Source organism: Scheffersomyces spartinae (assembly GCF_019049425.1).
Source record: "Scheffersomyces spartinae strain ARV_011 chromosome Unknown scaffold_18, whole genome shotgun sequence".
Lineage (NCBI taxonomy): Eukaryota > Fungi > Ascomycota > Pichiomycetes > Serinales > Debaryomycetaceae > Lizanozyma > Lizanozyma spartinae.
Genome location: NW_025065065.1, coordinates 193021 through 215799, shown reverse-complemented (window position 1 = coordinate 215799; position 22779 = coordinate 193021). Strand labels below are relative to the sequence as shown.

At 40.5% G+C, this 22779-nt stretch overlaps 10 protein-coding genes across 10 annotated transcripts; 8 read left to right on the top strand and 2 right to left on the bottom strand.

Moving 5' to 3' along the window:
- Positions 1-866: 866 nt before the first annotated feature.
- Positions 867-2306, top strand: MSK1 (lysine--tRNA ligase; the record flags this gene model as incomplete). The annotated part of the gene is made up of 1 exon (XM_043192612.1): positions 867-2306. One exon carries the CDS (start codon positions 867-869, stop codon positions 2304-2306), a length of 1440 nt encoding a protein of 479 aa, XP_043047980.1.
- A 396-nt stretch (positions 2307-2702) lies between these two features.
- KQ657_001830 (uncharacterized protein) lies at positions 2703-5042 on the top strand (the record flags this gene model as incomplete). Its single annotated transcript, XM_043192611.1, has 1 exon — positions 2703-5042. The coding sequence occupies one exon, from the start codon at positions 2703-2705 to the stop codon at positions 5040-5042; it is 2340 nt and encodes a 779-aa protein (XP_043047979.1).
- A 1083-nt stretch (positions 5043-6125) lies between these two features.
- On the bottom strand, positions 6126-6788 carry YAF9 (Yaf9p; the record flags this gene model as incomplete). The annotated part of the gene is made up of 1 exon (XM_043192610.1): positions 6126-6788. One exon carries the CDS (start codon positions 6786-6788, stop codon positions 6126-6128), a length of 663 nt encoding a protein of 220 aa, XP_043047978.1.
- Positions 6789-6959: 171 nt separating this feature from the next.
- On the bottom strand, positions 6960-10328 carry INP52 (phosphatidylinositol-3-/phosphoinositide 5-phosphatase; the record flags this gene model as incomplete). Its single annotated transcript, XM_043192609.1, has 1 exon — positions 6960-10328. One exon carries the CDS (start codon positions 10326-10328, stop codon positions 6960-6962), a length of 3369 nt encoding a protein of 1122 aa, XP_043047977.1.
- An 839-nt stretch (positions 10329-11167) lies between these two features.
- KQ657_001827 (flavin adenine dinucleotide transporter) lies at positions 11168-12034 on the top strand (the record flags this gene model as incomplete). Its single annotated transcript, XM_043192608.1, has 2 exons — positions 11168-11174; positions 11247-12034. 2 exons carry the CDS (start codon positions 11168-11170, stop codon positions 12032-12034), a joined length of 795 nt encoding a protein of 264 aa, XP_043047976.1.
- Positions 12035-12352: 318 nt separating this feature from the next.
- Positions 12353-13258, top strand: RNH35 (ribonuclease H2 catalytic subunit; the record flags this gene model as incomplete). Its single annotated transcript, XM_043192607.1, has 1 exon — positions 12353-13258. The coding sequence occupies one exon, from the start codon at positions 12353-12355 to the stop codon at positions 13256-13258; it is 906 nt and encodes a 301-aa protein (XP_043047975.1).
- A 334-nt stretch (positions 13259-13592) lies between these two features.
- KQ657_001825 (uncharacterized protein) lies at positions 13593-15956 on the top strand (the record flags this gene model as incomplete). The annotated part of the gene is made up of 1 exon (XM_043192606.1): positions 13593-15956. The coding sequence occupies one exon, from the start codon at positions 13593-13595 to the stop codon at positions 15954-15956; it is 2364 nt and encodes a 787-aa protein (XP_043047974.1).
- Positions 15957-16389: 433 nt separating this feature from the next.
- On the top strand, positions 16390-17745 carry LAT1 (dihydrolipoyllysine-residue acetyltransferase; the record flags this gene model as incomplete). The annotated part of the gene is made up of 1 exon (XM_043192605.1): positions 16390-17745. One exon carries the CDS (start codon positions 16390-16392, stop codon positions 17743-17745), a length of 1356 nt encoding a protein of 451 aa, XP_043047973.1.
- Positions 17746-18200: 455 nt separating this feature from the next.
- On the top strand, positions 18201-20282 carry KQ657_001823 (transcription factor TFIIIC subunit; the record flags this gene model as incomplete). Its single annotated transcript, XM_043192604.1, has 3 exons — positions 18201-19061; positions 19124-19526; positions 19753-20282. The coding sequence occupies 3 exons, from the start codon at positions 18201-18203 to the stop codon at positions 20280-20282; spliced, it is 1794 nt and encodes a 597-aa protein (XP_043047972.1).
- Positions 20283-22027: 1745 nt separating this feature from the next.
- On the top strand, positions 22028-22738 carry NOP15 (rRNA-binding ribosome biosynthesis protein; the record flags this gene model as incomplete). The annotated part of the gene is made up of 1 exon (XM_043192603.1): positions 22028-22738. The coding sequence occupies one exon, from the start codon at positions 22028-22030 to the stop codon at positions 22736-22738; it is 711 nt and encodes a 236-aa protein (XP_043047971.1).
- Between the last annotated feature and the right edge of the window lie 41 nt (positions 22739-22779).

The window sequence follows — 22779 nt, the reverse complement described above, 5'->3', positions numbered from 1 at the left end:
CCCTTCAACAATACCGATTCAGAGTATTATTCATCTGGTATCCAGTTATTACTGTTACCAGTATATTTGTTGATCGACTTCTTTGTTTATCTATTGAATTAATTTTTGTATGAATTTGTTCGCTTCAAATTCCCTCTTCCGTTCACTCCTCGACTAGGCAGCACTACGACGATAGTCATTGAATTACAGGAACTACTTTTGTTCGGTCTGGACCATCTCTACAGTAAACGTAGTTTCAACTTCGTGATATCGTATTTCTGCAAGGTCCTGGATGGTATGCTATGCTCCTTTGTTTCACTAGCAAAACATAATCTGGATTGTTCGATATCACTGCAAGACCATTCTATTCAAATTCTCTTCATCGGCATTTGAACTAATTCCCCTTTCATCGAATTAAGACGACTTTCAAACCAGATCCAACACCCCATATTCCTCTAGCTCCTATCATCAGTTATAAAATGATACCCATGTTGGAATGTTACACTGCCTTTAGAACCATTACATCATTGTGAATATTATCGTCGTCCGCTGATACAATCCTATTATCTTGGTCGTGCCATCTTTAAGTAAATTTGAGTTCTCGACTCCTAATCATTGATCTGTTCACTCACTTGAAGCCCGATCTTTTGATCTTTCTACTTAGCCCAATCACAACACTCGTCCAACTGTGCTTCCCTCATCTTCAGTAAAGACTTTATGATTATTGCGATCTGGCACCCTACTGGTTTGTGTGGTTCGTGGTTCTTGGTTCGTGGTTCGTGTGAAAATTAATGCCGATTCGTGGGTCGAAAAATTTAGTTATACTAACTTCAAACCTACTGATAATCTTAAACCATATGCTCAAGATCAAGTATTAAAAGGTGCCAATGAAAATACCAAAATATCCCCCACTACGTTCTGTGCGTCTCCCTGAACAGTTAAGGATTCGAGTTCCTGATTTCCGTCAAAAGTTCAAACAATTGCAAATGCAAGGCCAACCAATCACTTTAGAAGGAAGAATCACTAACATTAGACAAATGCTGAAGAAAACTTATTTCTTCGACATTATTCAGGATAATACCAAGATCCAGCTTCTTGCTACCACAAATTCGACCAAATTAGATAGTGAATCGTTCAAAGAGCATTTCATGCTATTTAATAAGAACGATTCTGTTCACGCTACAGGGTTACCTCACATAACGGGTACAGGCGAGTTACTGATAAAACTAGATCGACCTATGGTGAGTTGTTCGCCCGCAGTTCGAGAAGTGCCCAGTAAGTTGGTTGACCGTTCGCAAATTAATTCCAGAAGAGTCGCTCATTACATTTCACTGGCTGAAGCCAGAAAAGTGCTTACGATTAAATCAAAAGTCCTTCAACTGATTAGGAACTACTTTCTAAATCGAGACTTTGTTGAAGTCCAGACTCCATTACTTGCTGAATCTGGTACGGGAGCTAATGCCACTCCGTTTATTACTCGCTCTAAGGCGCTTGAAAATGATCAACAACTACAATTGAGAGTGGCACCAGAAATATGGTTGAAGAAATTGGTAATTGGTGGGTTTGATAAAGTGTTTGAAATAGGCCAGAATTTCCGGAACGAAGGTATTGATGGTACACACAATCCAGAATTTACTTCCTGCGAGTTTTACCAAACATGGACTGATTTGGATGAACTTATGAACATCACAGAGGAGTTATTCGCTCAATTAAACGTTGATGTTGGTTCCCCCATTGAGTTTAAACCAATTATTAAATATGAGTTTGTTCCTACTATAGAGAAGATGACAGGTATACCATTCCCCAAAGTTTTAGATCAAACATCATTATTAGACTATTTTGCAAAGTTGGATATCCCCTTCCCCGAGATTAAGTCACCACTGATTCTCCTTGATACACTTTGTTCAACATATTTGGAACCATTATCAAACGAGAACCAACCGATTTTCATTTACAACCAACCAGCAGAGCTTTCACCGCTAGCAAAGTCGACTGAAATAGAATATGGCGGCGGCCGGAAGTACGATATCTCTTTGCGATTTGAGATGTTCATCAACGGAAGGGAATACGTCAATGCATACGAAGAAGAGAACTCTCCAGAGACTCAGAAACACAAGTTTGAACTACAACAACGTGCTAAAACAGAGTATTTGGATCCAGAATCACAAATCCCCGACTGGCATTACATTGAAGACATGAAGTACGGCTTACCACCAACTGGTGGTTGGGGGTGCGGCATTGATAGGTTAGTCATGTTATTTGCTGGCGTCTCAAGGATTGAAGATGTTCTCAGTTTTGGGAACTTGCGAGATGTTATCCGCCAATGATCATTAGTTACATATGTATAATACAAACTGTAAATAGAGCCATGTATATATATCTCAACCATTTTTAATATTTCGCAGCCGTGCCCGTTTCGTGTTAACTGTCGCAAAAAATGCTTTACTTCTACACCGATTTATATGATCATTATTGCACAATATTACCTGACAAGTGATATTTAGTCGAAAAATGTATATGCTCCAGAGTCTCTATGTTTCAAAAACCGGCTATCATTACCAGGATCGGATTAATTCTAAATCTGGTTAAAGATCGTGCAATCTTCCTTCGTCGCACAAAATGGCGCGTGGTATGAGGATGGAAATTTTCATAGGCTACAACAAAAAATACGATCTACACCGAAACCTAAGTTCAGCTACCGTTTAACGGCGTCGACCTCTCCAATGGACTTCGAAGAAAGAGAAGACAAAGACGGGATTCGACTTAGTTGGAGTTGTTTGCCCAAGTCAAGACTCCAGCACCATCGCAATGTGGTCCCCTTTGGTGCATTGTATACACCATTGAATACCAAAACAGAACTCCCAGTTTTGCCCAAGGAGTCCTTGGAAACGTGTCGACAATGTCGTTCATCGAATAATCAGTTTACCCAGGGTACCCCTGAAATGTGGTCGTGTCATTTCTGTGGGTTCAACAACCGTCGGGTCACCACTGAACCCATACCTCTGTCGACGGTCGAATATTGCACGGGACAATATGGACCACAACCTATTTTCTTCTACGTGGTAGATACTTGCTTCGAAAACGAAGACGTGGTAGACGCTTTTGTTTCGTTAAAGGAACTGTTGGCGATATCTTTAAGCTTATTGCCCGAGAACGCGTTGGTCGGCTTAATTACGTATGGGAAGCATGTTCATCTCCACGACTTGAACAGTGGGAACAGCTTGAAACTGTACTCTTTCAATGGGAGCAAAGAATACACCAAAGAAAAGGTCGAACTGAGCATTGGTTTGCTTCCATCTAGTGTTAAGCAGCCTCAATCTTCAATGTCGTCAGTTGCCCAAAGATTCCTTCAGCCAGTGTCGATTGCCGAGTTCCAATTCGAAAGCATTTTGGATAGCTTGACTCCCAATGTATTCCCTCATTCTGCTATCAAGGAAAGACCGCTTAGACTGACGGGGTGTGCGCTCAACGTGACGCTGTTGTTACTTTCGTCGTTGTTGAACGGTCAAACGTCAGGTGGTCATGTGCTTTGTTTCATTGGTGGGGTGTGTACTTATGGACCTGGAAGCATCGTCAGTCTGTTATTAAAAGAACCGTTAAGGTCGCACCACGACATAGAAAAGTCAAGACAAGCCACTTTGCCCAACACTACACAGAATGTCAACGTTCTGTTGATCAAACTGGCGAAGAAGTTTTACCATGCTGTAGCCCAAAACTTTGTGTTGATCGGCTTAAGTTGTGATATTTTCATTGGCTGCTACGATCAAGTTGGGTTGTGGGAAATGGACGATATCCCCAACAAAACTGGCGGAGCCATCGTGTTGTGTGATTCCTTCAGCACATCTATCTTCAAGCAAAGTTTACAGAAATTTTTTAGAAAGCACTACGAATCTGATTTTTTGGAGATGGGGTTCAACGGTACCTTAGAAATCAAAGTTCAAGCGGATTTAAAGATCCAAGGGTTATTGGGCCATGCCACTTCTTTGAAGACCAAACTGAGCAACAAAGGAAATACTCCGAACAATGTGAGTAGTTCTTCTATTTCACACACGGTGGTAGGAGAAGGCGATACCAATGCATGGAAATTGTGTTCTGTTGATAACCAGTCCACGTATGCCATTTACTTTGAGAAGGGAGACTCTGTTAATAAGGACTTCACGTTCATTCAATTCTTATTCCACTACCAGCACCCAAGTGGGGAAATGAGACTAAGGGTCACTACACTCCCCGTTGCCATAGTTGCTGATTCGGACGCTCAAGCTTTGGAATTGGGATTCGACCAAGACGCAGCTACAGTCTTAATGGCAAGAGTGGCTATACAAAAGCTTAAATCCGGTACCAGTTCACCCAAGGAGATCCAAAGACTTTTAGATAACCAATTGGTTGAATATTGTTCAAGATTTGCTGTTTACAACAAGGGACAATTGGAGACCTTTAGACTTCTGAGTCAATACTCGATCATTCCTCAGAGCTTCTTCTATTTGAGAAGATCACCATTTATCGATGTGTTTGGAGCATCACCAGATGAAACTGCATTTACAAGACACACCTTCTTCCATGAGGATGTGAACAACTCCCTTATAATGATTCAACCTTCGTTGATTCTGTTTGACATCGATAAGTTTGGTGAAGAGATCGACGGAGAACCAAACTACACGGGGACTCCGGTGCTTCTAGACTCCTGTTCGTTAGGGCCAGATAAGATTCTTTTACTCGATACCTTTTTCCATATTTTGATTTTCCATGGTAGCACCGTCGCCAGTTGGAGACAAGCCAAATATCACGAACTAGAAGGGTACGAACATTTTAAAGCATTTTTAGAAGAACCAAGAAGAGAAGCAATGGAATTGTTAATGGAAAGGTTCCCATTACCAAGATTTATTGATACGAATGAAGGGGGTTCTCAAGCAAGATTCTTGATGGCCAAATTAAACCCTTCTACGACTTACAACAACCCAAACACTCAATTATATGGCTCGGGTCAATTGGATGTCTTGACTGATGACATAAGCTTACAACTGTACATGGAACTGATTAAGAAATCAACGGTCAACAAAAAGTGATGACTCGTGAACGTGAATGACCAAAACGAGCCGCGTCATACTATGGTGTTATTATACCAAGTCATAGGTATTTTTTCGTGGTTACTAGCATCCTTGTGTCGTGGTATTAAATCGTACTTTATGTCGTGGTATTAAATCGTACTGTTATGTACACTGTTATTATGTCGTCGATATGATTCGCTCGTTCATGCTCTTCAATTTAAATCGCTTCTTAGTATTGACATGTGCTCTTTGTCTCATTTTTAGTTATTCACTCTAAATGACTTTTATAAATTGTGGGGTATCCCCTCTGGAATGCCTAATTGGGAAGACGAGAATGTCTCCTCTTCTCGCGCGGCTAAACATTTACCCGGATGTATATATAATGAGATGACTATAACGTACAGCTTCGGTATAATACTATAATCTTTACCATGGCTTTAATATGAAAAGAGGCCATGTGACGGTTCTGCAAGTGGAAGTGGAATGGGAGCAGGAAGAATACGGAGGACGGCATTGCAAAGCAAAATGTCTAACATCAATCAAAGACGACATTAAACCACCACCAGGAATCATTTGCAAAAAGCTTCCACCTCGAGTGATCTCGTTAGTCAATGACATGACGGACATTGAAGGAACCAATAAGTTCTTATTCTTTCTTGGGGTTCAAGGGAAGGAGTATATTGACGACATTGAGAAACGATTCAAAAACTATGGATGGAGTATACCACTATTTATATCTGCTAATATAGACGTAGGTTCCAGACACCATACTCAAGATTTATACAGCACAAATGAACAGTGTCGCGCTTTAGGAAGCTATTTCGGGCTAATGGATCCAATTGGCGGAGGATTGTATCCTTTACACTATTTGTTAGTCTTGGATAGGTTTGACCATCTTCGGTGTAAGTTGCCGATTCAGGTGAACCAATGGGTGTCACCTCAAGAACGTTTCGGAGTTAACATACGAGATTTAGGTGCGGTAGTTGAATCGTATATTATGTATCTTGAACAAAAATAAAATACGGGTGAAAATACGGGTAATATATTCGGTTTTAAAAACATTGTTAATACAACTGTTGTAACTGTAACTATATATATGTATTACTGTTGAAGAAGGGCTGCTTTCTGCAGTTCAAGCTCTTGAAATTCATTCCCCTCCTTCTCAACTTCTTCCTTCACCTTCGCTATGTAAACATCAAGACGAGCCAACTCGTCAATCTCGTCCATCCTCGTAAACTCTTGAAATCGTTTGGACTTCTCGCTGAGCTTGTATGGTATGAGATTAGAAGGTTTCTGCGTCAAGATCTCAAACACCTTCTCGGTAGGTTCTTGGAACACAAGTTCATCGTAAAGCACCAGATGAACCTCTCCATTGGGCAAAGGCTCGATTAGAGGATTGAAAGGGTGAAGTTTAAGAGCATGGAAGATTTGAAAATTCTTTTCATTTATACCTAACTCCGCTCCGGGATGGAAATGTAACTTGATGATAACTTCAAACTCACCCCAGCCGGTCTCGGTCACCTGATACGGTGGTTTCTCCAACAGTCGGACGGAGTTCTCGTAAGTCTCGTGTAATTTAAAGGTGACACGTTTAATCAATGGTGTCAAATCAATGTTATCCAATACTGGCTTAAAGAATACTGTCCATTTATGTGTATGGTCTGCCGGGGTTCGCTCGGTTCTTTCTTCCGGTTCTAGCCGCACAGAGTGGTTCCCGTATAGTATGGGAACAGATATGCTCACGTTCTTTATTCTTTTACTCATGCTGCTGGTTGATGCTGGTATGTGGTACGGTTATGTTGTGATGTTTTTAGTATGAGTTTTGTATCCTTAATTGAATTCCGAGGGTATTATCGGGAATATTCGAGAACATTTCCGGTCACAGTCGTTACACTTATCATACTTTATCATATTTATTGTACATAACTCTATATCTCAATTGGGCATCAACGGTTTCCAGTCCGACATGCTCTTAATGTTCCGAGGAGCAGGTGGTTCCGGTACTTTGGTATTGCTCTGCGGTGGGGTTGGAACTTCTGTTTGCTTGGAAGAACTAAGCTGGACTGGCTTATTTGGTTTCATTGGTGCTAGTTTGTGTTGAGATTCAGTAGGAGATGCCTTTTGCGGTCCAGACCCTACACTAATTGGCGAGGAAGTACGTGAAGGCACCAATGGCTTGAGTGAGATTGTTGATTTGGAATTGAGTGGAGGTGAAGCGACCTTTCCGTCATTTCTATCACCATTCTTAGTCTCTGGAGATGCAGCTCTGCTTGATTTATTGCTGGGAACCAATGGAGTAAGTGAAAATCCTAATGGGACAGGTGAAGAAGCACTAGTGGTGCTGTTCGAACTCGAGCTCACCGTAGTTACCGTCCTGCGAGGAGCAGGTGGAATGGGAGCTGTGAGAGATGCTGACCGGAGAATAGCTGGTTTCGCAGTACTATCATAACCATCAAATGGAGGTGGGACTTTCCTTAAAGTACTAGGGGCTTGCGACATTGGTCTGGAAGGTAATTTTGGAGGTGAGGGTGAACTATCATCATCATCAATAAGATTCAATTCGGTCATGGTATCTCTCCGGAAACTATTGGATTTGCTAATGGGGACGGATGATAATGTGGAGCTGGAGTAGATTGAAACATCATCATCATGTTGTGCTTTATACTTTTCATAGAGCTGTTTCTGCAAGGCTAACTTCTTAGCTTCATCAACAAACTCAACTTGAGATTTGAAGGTAGAAAATACAGGCTTATGGTCACTGTAGATCATATCAAATATAGAACTATAGTTCAATTGTTCCAATTCTGGGATATCACTATCACTTTGATACAAGATCCGATCTGTCCATGATGGGATTCTCTGTTTCTCTGAAGTGTCATATTCGTTTGTTCCCTTATCAAACTTGTACGTGGGGTAAAAGATGATTGGACCTTCTTTGAACCCAAAGAAGGCTCCTTTTTTCTTCATTTCTTGTTGTAATTGATCTTGTCTGTATAAATCATCAAATGCACCCTTCTCAACAAGAAAACGGCATTGATCGTTGGGTAATGCTATACGATAATTCAAGTCTCCAAACCATAAAATATGATCGTGATCTGGCAACGTATAGTTTCTGGAAAACGTTAGACCCTCCATTACAGTCACATAATCGTTATACCGTTCAGCAATAGCCGTTGTTCCAGCAGCTAAATGTGAAGTAACCAACGCAAATGAAGTAGATCCATATTCAAACCGTACTGCGCAAGCACCTTTATTCACAGTCATACCTCCCAAGCCTGTCTTTTTACTTGCTCCGAAAACATGGGAAATGTTATTAACAAGAGACTCTTTAACGAAAAGGTAAAGAGCCATAGAACTTAATGATTCAGTACGCAAAAGCAAATACTTATCGTTTGATTGAGAATTCAATTGTTGAGTTAAGGCTTCGGACCATCTGCTGGCTTTGGATGAATCTGCATTTAAAATGGACCCAGCATTAAGTTCAATGATTTCTTGTAACCCAATGGCATAAATGTCCGGTAAAAATGAGTTATCAGGAGGGAATAACCAAGGAGTTAAATCCATATTGGAGCTATAAGTCGTAGCATTCAAATTGTAGGTTCCAGCAAAAATAGAAATATTCCCTGCAGTAGTGAAAACACTCTTCTTTGCCTTAAGTTCACTATTAACAAAATCACTAACAGGATCATAAATACGAACGGGCTTAGAGTTCCGAGCATCATATCCTAAAAGAAGATCCATAGTAGATTGTTTCTTATTATCCACAAACGTATTTTGGTACATTCTGGAAACTGATTTGGTGACATCAGATAGGGCACCAGCAATATTCATCTTCCCAGATCTTGAGAAGGAAGATTTTAATGCATTGGTCCCCGTATATATCTGAGAAATTGCGTCACCATTATCAGCCCAAATATTGTTGAACTTAAGACTTTCTCTATCACCACCATAGCTTTCAAACACTTTATGACATATAACTTGCTCAATCAAATTTGTTCTGTCTAAGCAATCCAAGCAATTGACTCGGAATACACCATCTTGTCTGGTAACTACTTCACCGGTTATAGTGTCATATGAGAAAACCCCAAATTCTTCCATCGAGGTGGCTAATTCCGGGAGAATATTAGTTGCTCCACTGAATCCTATATTTTTAACTTCTTGATGGAAATCAAATTGAGTATATTCTACTACTTCTGTAGTTCTGGAACCTTCAATTAACTCCGAAAATCGTCTCAGAACTTGTACTTCTGCTGGCTTGGTTTTGGATAATAAATTAACCACATGACATACACCATATTTCTTCCCAATATTGGTAAAGTGTTTATCAAATATCTGTTGCGTAGCACCTAACGATCTTGTGATTGTTATTTTCGGGTTAATTAATGTTGAATCTTGTTCCCAGAAAGCAGGCACTGAACCTCGGATCTGTACGAAGGAATATATGGTTCCATTAGATGAGGAAGCATCGTATATAAATTCTGTCTCCACAAAATTAGCAACATTACCATCATCATCTATACCTCTGGCATTATATCTTGTGCCAGCTCTCTTCCAAGATTGTTTGGAAATAATAGTCATTGATTCGCCATAATTGAGAGAGGTGGTTTTTGCAAATCCCCTAATAGCCGTTGTAAGGAATCTATTGGTATCAAAGATAGCTTCCAATTCATCATCCAAATTACTTCTAAACCGAATCAAATCGTCCATCATGAATGCGTTCCACATAAATTCTGTAGAGAAATGTTCATTTTTATGCCCGTAAGCCGCAATTCCTTTCAGCAGCTGTTTTCTATTAGCCAATTTCGATTGTATTATGCCTCTGTTCTGAAGTATAGAAGTTAAATCAAAATCAGTGGAAAAGTAAAACGAACCATTGGAAAGTAATCGTTTCAATTCACTACATGGATGAATTGCCAACCCCGCTTCTTCAGTATAATAATCTTCTTGACCTCCCAGACTCAATAACGAATCCCAATCATCGTGTGACAACGAGATAAACTCAACATTATAAATACGGTCAATCAGTTCATACACCAACGGTGTAGCAACATTGGTAACTGCTCCAACAACAATGGCAACAAATACTTGCTCACCCACATGTATAAGCCCTAAGCATCCATGAACTTCTTTATTAATAAGTGGCTTGAAGTTTGAACTCAAGTTATCATTGGACGCTATCTCTACTTGAACCGAGGGTGGAGAGTCATGAGCAACATCTTTATTGTGTAATCGCCGGAAAAGAAGCGTGTGTGTTTCGGATTGCAATGCAATACACCGCTGCTTTTTTTGATAGAGTACTTTCATGGAAGGACGGAATAAACAGCCGCAGCAAAAGTATTTATATACATATACGTATATGTATATAGTGTGAGTTGTTTGATTCGGTTTCAAGTTTAATTTTGGACCGGGCTTTATGGTAGCGCGATGACTATTTTGGTTTTGGTAGCGCGTATAGTGATCCTCATTGAAAATTTTCAATCACCAAAGCAAAGCAACAATTAGCACTTCACCAACCATCCGTATAATATCCACTTCTAAGTTACATAATGGCTCTTCAAATCACACTCTCCGACGAATCTAAGGAAAGAATAAGCAAGGTCTTGGAGTACTCCAAGAGTGCTGCCCATTATGGATTCATTCCATTAGTGTTATATTTGGGATGGTCCGCTACTTCCAATAAGCCATCGTTGGTCAACTTGTTGAGTCCCTTCCCTACTGTCTAAAGTTATGGTCAGGTAAATAAGTGTACATAGTTAATCCACAAGATAATTTTTATTGACAGGGTTCATCAATAGTCACCTAAGAGGCTGTAGTGTAACCCATGCTGTAGTACCACTTGGAGAGAAACCCATACAAGACCCATACAGAAGTCTCATACAGTAGTATGCAGCAGTACTCCATACAGTGGGCACCATAAGCTATACTCTGTTCAACTGTACGTGTTCAACTGTACCCTGTTACAGTACGATTTTGTAGTAGACCTGTCTCACCCAATAGTAGTTTTGATCGTGTGCAACTTAATGCTACTGCATCTGTTTTATTTGTAATTACCTTATAATAATCGGGTGGTGAAATTTATGGTATAGCACCATTAAATCATCGCATCTCATCCGTCCAAACCGACACCTTCCCATGTTCTATCGATGCTTAGTGATAGGCAAATTAATAGCATTGCTGGCATAGTAGCTGGCTTCTCCACTACAATTGTCACACACCCTCTAGACCTTATAAAGATTCGACTACAGCTTTCCAATGATCCGTTCAAGGTTGTCATATCCAACATTGTAAGTAATGCTAGGAAACTGTTCCAGCAGAACCCCCGACATAAGTACTTTGCACTCCAGTTTATAGAGTCCATCTACCGAGGCATTGGTCCTAATCTTCTAGGGAACATGTGTGCTTGGTCGCTTTATTTCACCTTCTACAACGAATACAAACGGTTGTTGGGCGCAGCTACCGGTGAAACCAAGCACCCAATGACTTACTTTGCATCTTCCACATTGGCTGGTTTGAGTACCGGAGTAGTGACCAACCCTATCTGGGTTACCAAGGTTCGACTTTTGGCGAGTTCCAAGCTGAGTCCCAACGCATACCGTAACATGTGGCATTGCTTATATTCCATGTATCTTAACGAAGGGATATTACTGTTTTGGAAAGGAGGGTTAGCTGGAACGTTTCTGATCTTCCAAGGTGCCTTTCAGATAACTCTATATGATAAATTAAAGGATTCATTCCACAGGGATAAGTTGTCTACCACTGAATATATTTATTGTTCGCTGACTTCTAAAGTTGTCAGCATGCTATTGACGTATCCTGGTCAGGTTGTGAGAGCTCAGCTTCAGAATAGTATAGTTAAGCTCAAGATCTCTCAGGTCATCTCCAATATATATAAGGAACAAGGGTTGAAGGGTTTTTTTAGAGGCGTAGGAACAAACCTGTTAAGAGTAGTTCCTGCAACCGTGACAACATTTCTTATATATGAGAAGGTCAAAGATCATCTTCAACCGTAGACGACCTATGCCAATATGAAGGTCAAAGATCATCTTCAAATGCAGACTACACCAATATAGAAGTATATGTTATAGAATAATATTTGTGGTACTTGTAAACGAGTTTGAAGCTGCGGGGGGTTACGATAGGGTGTAAAGCATATTGTTCTTATTTGTACTTAGATCATACCCTTTATTATATGGGCAACTATCCGTAAGAGATAGTTGTAGCACTTATCATAATATACACGTGATTGATCACGTGGCTTATCAGATTGCATCAAAATGCGTCTAACGTTAACGCGTATTGCTAACAACCGTATTGTTCTCTTTATCATTATGACTCAAACAGAAGATAAATGGAGACCGGTATCATTTCGAAGCATTAGTGACCCTGAAAGGTTTGAATCAAGCGTGCACGAAGAGTTCCCCCCAAGTGTATTGGACGTCAATGAGTCCATCGTGTTAGGAGTAGATGAGGCAGGAAGAGGACCGGTTCTAGGTCCTATGGTATATGGAGTGGCATTTTGCAGTGAAGAGGTTCTGACCAACTTGCAAAAGGATTATGGGTTTGCAGACTCCAAAGTGTTAAAAGAGGCTGTTAGAGAACTGTTGTTTAAGAGAATAGAAGATGGGGATTTATATGATAAAATTGGTTGGGCTACTACTACATTGACTGCAAGAGATATTCTGCTGGGGATGCTTGGGAAGAAAAACTATAATTTGAACGAACAAGCACATGATACAACCATAGAATTGATACGAAGAGTCTTAGCTAAAGGTGTCCATTTGACCAAAGTATTTGTTGATACAGTGGGTCCACCAGTTAAATATCAAGCGAAATTACAAAGCTATTTCCCTGGAATTGAAATAACGGTGTCCAAAAAGGCAGATAGTATATACCCCATTGTTTCTGTGGCCTCGGTCATGGCTAAAGTCACTAGAGATGGTTATTTGAAGTACTTTGAAGACCAAATAGGAACAACTTTAGGCAGTGGATATCCTTCTGATCCTAACACTACCAAATGGCTCAATGGGACTGCCGATGATATTTTTGGTTGGAATCCTTATGGAATTGTAAGATATCTGTGGCAACCTGCTAAGGATAGACTTAAAAAGTCTCCAATAGAAGTTTCTTATCCACTGGAAGAGGAAGACCCTGCAGATGGTATTACTTCCTTCTTCAACGATTCGAAACCTGTCAAAGAATCATTAGAATATTACGGTCAATCAGTGGCATTATAAGCAACTTCTAATAGATACTACACAATATTAAGCTCTAATAAAAGTCTATCACCTTTACCTCGACCCGGCTAAATGTTTAACCGCATTTGTATACTGGTTGCAACTTTTGGGTGCAAAAAAAGCCATATGCTCATGGCTGGCGCATAATAAATAAAGTTTATAATGTATAAGAACTCTTTTTAATCTCTCATATTAATACCGTTTCCCCTACAGTTTCTGATAAAGTTATATCGGCCAAAGCTGTGATTCAATTGTTACCTTTTGACAATTGCCTGTATCGACCAACGTTTCCATATATCGATTCCTCCCCCACCTCCTTCAACCAATTTCGAGTATGTCTTGCACTAACACTAGCGCCAAGTCCAGCTGCCGTTTCTGGAAGCACTCCAAGCCTTCAAGCAAGAAGGTTAACGTGGTAGCTATTGCGATCCAAAAGCTTACCAATCTTGGCCGTCGTTTTATTCGTAAGTCGACCGTCACCACCACCACCACTGTCACCACCACCACTGTTACCACCACCACTGTCACCACCACCACTCCACTTATCACCACCACCACTACTCCACTTATCACCACCACTCCACTCATTACCACTCCACTCGTCGCCACTCCTTCTGAGTCTGGTCCAATATATGGACCCGGATCCTCTTCCACTGTTACTCAACCCAACCCTGTTAATGTTGTTTGTACCCTTAGCTCCTCCTTGAAAACCATTGGTTCCCCCAAAACCAAAAAGTCTGTTTCCTTTGGTGATTCCACCACGTTTTTCTTTAACAAGCATGCAAGTGCTTCTACTGTTTTGATTTATCCCACATCTCCAGTTGTCAAGTCTTTACTTGAAAATGAAGATGGTATGGTTGGCGGTTCCAGCTCCTCTTGTGATTCTAGGAACACATCTGCCCCATCTCTGTCTTCTGGATCCAAGGCTCTGGAACTGTCCGATTTGTTACTGCTCAAACTGGACCTTATATTCACCACTTCTGATGGCTTTTCTGACTTTGCACATTACCCATTTGATTATGCTGAACCCACCACCTCTAAGAATTCAGTAGCAAGTGCAAGTAAGCAGTCATCTACTCATTTGATGCATTATCGGAGTATGCAAAGTTGCCTGTTTTATTCTTCTGAAAGGTTTGGTGCAAAGCAACCTGCAGCTACTGAATTACCGGTTGAAGCTCACTTACCTGTTGAAACTGACTTACCTGAGCTCGAAGCTGATTTAGGATGTTCTTCTGAAGAAGAGCTTGAGCAGATTGAGCAAGATGAAGGAATGACAGTCAACTGTCTTCCTATTTCTGAACTTCAAGATGATTCCAAGGACTTAGTTGTTGATTTTGGTGTTACTGCAGGCACCGATGTCTTCAGCTCTTGTTCTCTGATATCTGAACTGAAGTCTGATGATCACCTTTTTGAATCCCCCCGTCACGTGGAACTGAGTACTACTTCACTCTCACCATTGTTGGATGGCTTGAACGGTGCCCTTACTAGTTTGAGTTTGGCTAAAGATGAAGTGGAACAGAAGCAGCAGGAATTGGCTCAGTTGGAACTAGAACTTCAACAAAACCAATTTGATCAACAACTACAGAGACAACAGCAACAACAACTTCACCAACTTCAACAATTTGAACAACTAGAATTACAATTTGAACAACACGAATTTGAACAACAACTACAAAAGCAACAGCAACATTATCAACAACAACTTGAACAGTTTGAGCAACTAGAATTACAATTTGAACACCAAGACCCGCAAACCATTGACTTATCAAATAAGTCTCTGAGATCACTTGCGACAGAGGATGAGAAGGAAGACAAAGTAGAAGAACAAGAACAAGAACAAGAACAAGAACAAGAACAAGAACAAAAGCTTTTGCCAGAAGACACTTGCCAAGAAGAAGCTCAAGTAGATTATTATCAATCAAACTTTCTACAATATCAACAACGTCAACAACAAGAAGAAAAACAACTTCAAAACCATCAAGAAGAAGAACATCCCCAAAAAAAACTCCAAGAATGTCCACAGCAACAACCCCAAGACCATCATCAACTAGAACAACAAGGGCATCAAGAAGCATCTCCACAGCCTGATTTACAGCAATATCAAGAACAACAACCTGACTCCCAGCAATTAGAACAACGTAAAGATGAATATCCACAACATCCTCAGTCCGTCAACCTTGGCACCGATCCCTTTTACAGCCAACCCGATCCCTTCACCAGTATGTCATACCGTAAGCTTTCACAGAAGCTTATCAGAAAGTTGTACCCAGACCTCACTAGGGCCAAGCAACTCAGAGAAGCCATTGGAAGTGCCAATGCCCTCAAAAATTGGATTCTTAATGGAACAACTATAATGCCTGAGATCAACGGCTCTCTCTTCATTTGCATTGAGAAGAATGGATTAATATTAGAAAAGTTATGGCTTAAAGATGCAGTGGACGAGAAGTACGATGCCACTGTCGAGTCTATGCTTCACATGATAGTAGCTGCAGTCAAATGGTATCGCTCCATTATGAGGATGTTCGTGTTGAATGGCTATACTAAAGATATAATTGAACAAAGGAACTACATGATTAGAACATCATCTTTGAACCACCAGACACCTTCACCAGACGCTCAAACGTTTAGTAGACCTCCTTGCAGGCCTTTAATCATTGTCGATAAAAGATTGAAAAGAGTAAAGAACATGCGTACATAGACTCACACTATATACCATAATATGCAAACTATAATATGTGATTAACTGTGGATAATTTTCGCAGCCAAGGGCATCCGCATTTAACTTGTACCATTCAAGTTAGTAGTCTTCAATACTGGTGATGTCTGTTGCCGGACATTAACCACCGAAGTGTACCCAACACACAGGTAGTCACAAACCCGGACTACATCGCGAGCAGAGCGCGGAAGACTCCAATCCATATGGTTAGCCCAACGCGGTAGCGCCGTACCAAAATCGCTAGTGAAAAACAACTAGCAACCTTCAATTATAAATTATACAAAGTGTACCACCAATAGTTATAAAGGTACGCAGTTGAAAAATAAAGTCCTAACTCCAGACCCGTTGTATTTACCCCCAATAGCTATCCATGTTGTCTGCTGTCAGAACCATTAGTGCTTTGCGCACTTCTACTATGAGGGTTTCAGCCCTTCGGTTGTATTCCTCCGGCAAGTTCCCACCTCACACTGTGATTAACATGCCTGCCTTGTCTCCTACCATGACTCAAGGTAACATTGCTTCCTGGAGCAAGAAGGTTGGTGACCAATTGCAACCTGGTGAATCCATTGCTGAAATTGAAACCGATAAGGCTACCATGGAATTTGAGTTCCAAGAAGAAGGATACTTGGCCAAGATCTTACTTGATGGTGGTGCCAATGATGTTCCAGTCGGTAAGGCAATCGCTGTTTACGTCGAAGAAGCCAGCGATGTTCCTGCTTTCGAAAACTTCTCTGCTGCCGATGCAGGTGACAGTGGATCTTCTGCTCCAGCTCCTGCTCCTGCTGCTGAAGAATCTTCTTCTACTGCTGAATCTTCTGCTCCTGCTCCAGCTAAGGAAGAATCAAAGACTCCAGCTTCTTCTACTAAAAAGCCTGCTGTAGGTGGTAGAATTTTTGCTTCTCCTTTGGCAAAGACCATTGCTTTAGACAAGGGTATTGCCTTAAAGAACATCACCGGTACCGGTCCTAACGGTAGAATCATCGCTGCTGATGTCGAAAACTACAAGGCTCCTGCTGCTTCCTCAGATGCTGCTGCCGCTCCAGCTGCTTCATCTGCTCCAGCTGCTGCTGAATACGAAGACACACCTTTGACTAACATGAGAAAGGCCATCGCATCAAGATTGTTGCAATCCACTCAACAATCACCAGCTTTCTTTGTTTCATCCACTCTTTCGGTCTCTAAGTTATTGAAATTGCGTCAATCCTTAAACAGCTCTGCTGAAGACAGATATAGATTGTCTGTTAACGATTTGTTGGTCAAGGCCATTGCTTTGGCTTCTACTAGAGTACCTACTGTCAACTCTGCTTGGTTCGGTAATGAAGGTTATATCAGAACTTACAAGAATGTTGATGTCTCAGTTGCCGTTGCTACCCCAACTGGTTTGATCACCCCAATTGTTAAGAACGCTCACTCAAAGGGTTTGGCTACTATTTCCAAGGAAGTTAAGGACTTGGGTAAGAGAGCTAAGGAAGGTAAGTTGCAGCCAGAAGAATTCCAAGGTGGTACTATTTGTATTTCCAACTTGGGCATGAACCCAGCTGTTAACAGTTTCACCTCGATCATTAACCCTCCACAATCCGCCATCATTGCCATCGGTACCGTTGACAAGAAGGCTGTTCCCTCTGATGTCAATGAACAAGGCTTCGTCTTTGAAGATGTCATCACTATCACTGGTACCTTTGACCACAGGGTTGTCGATGGTGCTGTTGCTGGTGAATGGGTTAAGGAATTGAAGAAGATTGTTGAGAACCCATTGGAAATGTTGATTTAAGCTACTTCCATAACATTTATAGAGTAATATCGTTACTTAAAATACAACGCATCTTTAGTATATATAATGAATTCCTGTTTAGAAGTCAGTCGTAAATTTTTTTACTTTGCTAGTGCATAACCATTACATGCGTCACATTTACGAAGACTTAATGCAAGAACAATATGTTCACTTGCATGATAAAACCTTCGTTTGACTACACATATGAATATACGTAGAAGCATCCTATATGTATACGTAGAAACATCACATGTTGAATACGAGTCTTGAGTTCCATTGAACATATACAGGTATCACGTGTTGACCTACACAAAATAGTTGTAATTTGTTGACAATACGAAAGCGAAGCTAAGGGCGGTATCAAAAGGTACGTTCTTACTTCTCTATATATATAACTACCGTTGATTCCTTCTGATTCCTTGTTTTGAACCGTTTTTATATTCTTACCGGATACTATGGTAAAGACGATTTATATTGCCAGACACGGCTTCCGCTCCAATTGGCTTCCTGAGCCTCATCCTCCTAATCCCACAGGTATTGATCTGGACCCTGCTCTTGCACCACATGGAGTGGAGCAAGCAGAACAGTTGGGTGCCTTCTTACACCTGCTACCCATTAATGAACAGCCTCAATTGATATTATCGTCTCCATTTTATAGATGTGTGGAAAGTGCGCGTCCTCTAGCCAAGTTATTGGACCTCCCCGTATATTTAGAGCGTGGAGTGGGTGAAAAGTATAACAAGGGTAGAAGTGTGATTCCCGAGCCCGCTAATTACGAGGTTTTACGACCATTTTTCGGGAGCATTTTGGGTGAAGAAAAAGACTGGCCCCGAGACAAAACGTTGGGGATCATTCCGAGTTTGGAGGGAGAACTGAATGAAGAAGTATTTGAAAGAGCCAAATTGGTATGGGCCAAATTGATTCCCTTGTTAGACGCCAAGTATCCTAACGTCGATAACATCATCATAGTAACACATGCAGCCACCAAGATTGCATTAGGAATGGCATTATTGAAGCGTAAAGGAGTATACGACACCATCGATGATGATTCTCATACACTTTTACGAGCCGGTGCTTGTTCATTGGACAAGTACAAACGGATTGGAGAAGACCAATGGGAGATCTTGATGAATGGGAACTGTGAGTTCCTAACCAATGGTGAAGAGATGCATTGGGACTTCCATGCCAATGTTGAGGCCGGCAGTGATGCTGATATCAAACAAAGAAGGTCACAGCGAGCAGAAAAGGAATCAACTCCGGTAACGGAGACCGCTACCGGTGTTGAAGAAGATGACGAGACGGCCCAAGAATTTGAGGTATGTTCTTAATAACAAACAGTATAAAAGTATCAGTTTAACAGTATTAACCGACGTCATAGGATTTCTATATAAGCGTGGAGCTCCCACGGAAGCATGGATTAGATAATAAAGAATTTAGAGTACTAAAGCCTTCATCGCTATTTCAGATCTCAGACATTAATGATGACCATCCGTTGATCAAGGTATCCAATAATGAAACCAAAGGAGAATTCACGAAGACACGTGACGTCCAGACGTCGGCTGAAGGGAGGATCTTCCAAACTGAATGGAAGCTGTTGGTCGGATCTGAGTTGATATTTGATGATTACGGTGAGCTTGTAGGGAAAGTCAATGAGCATTTAGTGACGCAAGAGAACGTTACCATTGTCCCTGTTAAGAACGCCGAGTCTACTGAGGGGGAGGAGAAGTCAGAGGGGACATTTTTAAAGAAAGCAAAGGCATTGGCCCGCCAGAAAGAAAAGAGTATGTAGTAGGGTATATTGTAAGATTTATAGTTATGTATGAGGATATAAAATGTCACGACATTTTGATCTGGTTAATCTTTCACTTCGTTCGCTCTTCTCCTCATCAATGTCTGAGAGTATATGCCACAAGCTTAGCCAATATCATTTTGTACTTGGCTCGACATCTCCTAGAAGACTCGAGATCCTCCAACGGAACTTGGGGATCGAAGTTTCACGACAATTAGCATCTGATTTCGCCGAAGACTTGGACCACAGTCAGTTTGCTGATCCCAAAGAGTATGTTGAGGAAACAGCGAGACATAAATATGAAGACATAGTGTCAAATAAGATTCCTGTGACAACAGACATAGAGTATCCGTGTCTTGTGCTTACTGCAGACACCATAGTAAGCTGTGGGGGTCAGATACTTGAAAAGCCTTTGAATGTTGAAACCCAAAGAGCCTTTTTCAAGGCTTATGCAGACAGCAAGAGTGTGTCGGTGATAACCACAGTGGTAGTAGGTGTTGTAGGTGAAGACGGGAAGGTTATCAATGAGGCTATTGATCTGGAATCTACAGAGCTTGAGTTTGATGCTTCTGAAGATGTCGTTGACCAGTACATAGATACCAAAGAAGGTTTGGACGTGGCTGGAGGGTTCAAATATCAAGAGAAGGGGGGAATACTCTTTCCAAGGATAAGAGGAGACTACTATAATGTGGTTGGTCTTCCAGTTCACAAGACATATGAGTTGTTAAAGAAGGTTTTGGAGTCATAGGAGATTCTACGACATTAAATGTCGCACGACCTGAAACTTAATAATAATAATAGTTCACCGACCTTATATAGTAACTGATACAAGGGGGAATAAATGACAAAATCAAGAAGGCAAGTGTTATGTCGTTGTAATCTATGGTTATAATTGTAGTATATTTTCTTATATATATTTTTTGTCAATTTATCAACAATATTGACCAAATACCTCTTTGGAACAGATAAAAAAAGGTTGCTTGTACTGAATGATGAATTGACGGTGCAGAGCATGGCATGAAAAACACCGAGTAGAGAATATAATTGGATAGAATTGAATAGTAATGAGTAATATAGTATTGACTGTGTAGTGAATAATTTAGTGTAGGATATAGTGGATATTTAATGTATAGAATACTTGGACCGCGCTACACAGGGAATGTACTCTTTACATTATGGCTGAATGGCTTATGATCCCGATTCTGACTACCCCTATCAATCAAATGGATTCTAAGCGTCTGCTACTTCAATACATACTTGATACCAAACGTAGCAATAAGCGTGGGGCCCCGTATCAACCTGGATTGTAGGCGCAAATGAGCAAGCCAGCATATTATGGGATATTGCTCGGGTAAGAACAAATCAAATGTATTACAACGTCTTAATGACTTATATAGTTACTCTAATAATTATCCAGATAAATATATAGATGGATATATCGCTTTCATTTATGAAATAAGTTTAGATGCTTTAGACCTTGATAGACGTTTTCAGCCTATTGTAGAACCTTTATTACATAAAATATATAATTTATGTTACAAATGAATAAATTATGTATAAAATATGGAATAGAATTATTGTATCCTAAACGATTAACATTTAATAATGATAATGGTCGATTAAGTGGTATAATAGATAGTGTTGGATCCAGTTGGACACCATACTCTATTTAACTACTGAACATAGTCAGTTTTATCGCTTCAGCAATGTATCTTGGGCCAGATTCGATAAAGTCTACACGCCTCTCGACATGTATCTATATCTACATGCAATCTATATGCATTATTTCCGTGCCTCTAGTCTTCTCATGCACTCCGCTGTCAAAGAGTATTGGTATATCCTAATCTGACATCGAAATGGCTGCGAAACCTACTTCTATCCATTACAGTTGGCCAGCATCTTACAGAAGTGGTGGTTGTTAACCAATTGGCTACCTATAGTAGTATTTAGCCAATCGTGTGTATCAACTGAACACAATAGACTGAATTAGAATGCCATGGGCTTAGTCTATGAATAACTGAAACTAATTGTTCCCAGTATTCTATCGTTATAGTGAATACTTAATTGATATATCCATCCTAAAACCAACAAAAATTTGGACGTGACTGCTCTAACTACTACCAACAACCCTGCTTCCAACGACAACGCTTGTGGCGGAGGCTGCAACTCTGGTTGCAACTCTGGTTGCAGCTTTTGAAAAGTATATAGCCTATTAGCCAATCAGATTTCTTTCAGTGAAATTAGTAAATGTAGTAGCATATTGTTATATGGATGCTACATGGGTATTATATGGATACTATATATTATATGGATATCCTTACATGGATACCGTTACATCGGTATCGTTACTGGGATATAGGTGCACCTTATACTACTGAGCCGCTTCCCGATGGGGAAGTCACGTGATCCGCGAGATGAGAAGAGATTTTCAAGTGATGAGATGCGCTTGACTAAACTCTCTCTATCCGCTACTACTTAGCGTTACTATAAACAATGGCTAAGAAACAAGTACAAGAGAGAACCGTCGAGGAGATTGAGCAGGATTTACAATTAGGCTCCAGCAGTGGGAGCGAAGACGAGAGTGGATCTGAGGAAGGAGAAGAATTATCCGAGGAAGAAGAGTCAGACGCAGAAGAACAGAGTGAAGATGATGAAGCCGAAATCAAAGGCTTAGAAGAATCCAAGTCTGTGCATTCAGTTAACAAGACGTTGGTTCATAATGACAAATCCAAGGGTTCATCCAAAACAAAGACCAAACGAGGTATCATATATATTGGAAGGTTACCCAAAGGATTTGAAGAGAAGGAATTGAATAAATATTTTAGTCAATTTGGAACCATAATCAACTTAAAGGTCTCAAGAAACAAGAGAACCGGGAAATCAAAACACTATGGGTTTATTGAATTTGGTGATATCGAAGTAGCCAAGACTGCTGCTGAAACCATGGATAATTACTTATTATTTGGTCATTTACTTAAATGTCAAGTCGTAGACCCTGCTGCTGCCAACAACAAAGATTACTTTGAGAACTCCCACAAGAGATTCAAAGTTGTTCCTTGGAAGAAGATTTCCAAACACAATCACGACAAACCCAAGTCCAAGGAACAATGGTCTACTCTAGTAAAGAAGTTTGAACAGTCAAAGAAGTCAAAGGGTGCACAATTGAGCGAAAAGGGAATTAACTACGACTTATCCTCCTTATAAGCATATAGGCAGTAGAAGCCATGTATAGTAGCATATTAAAG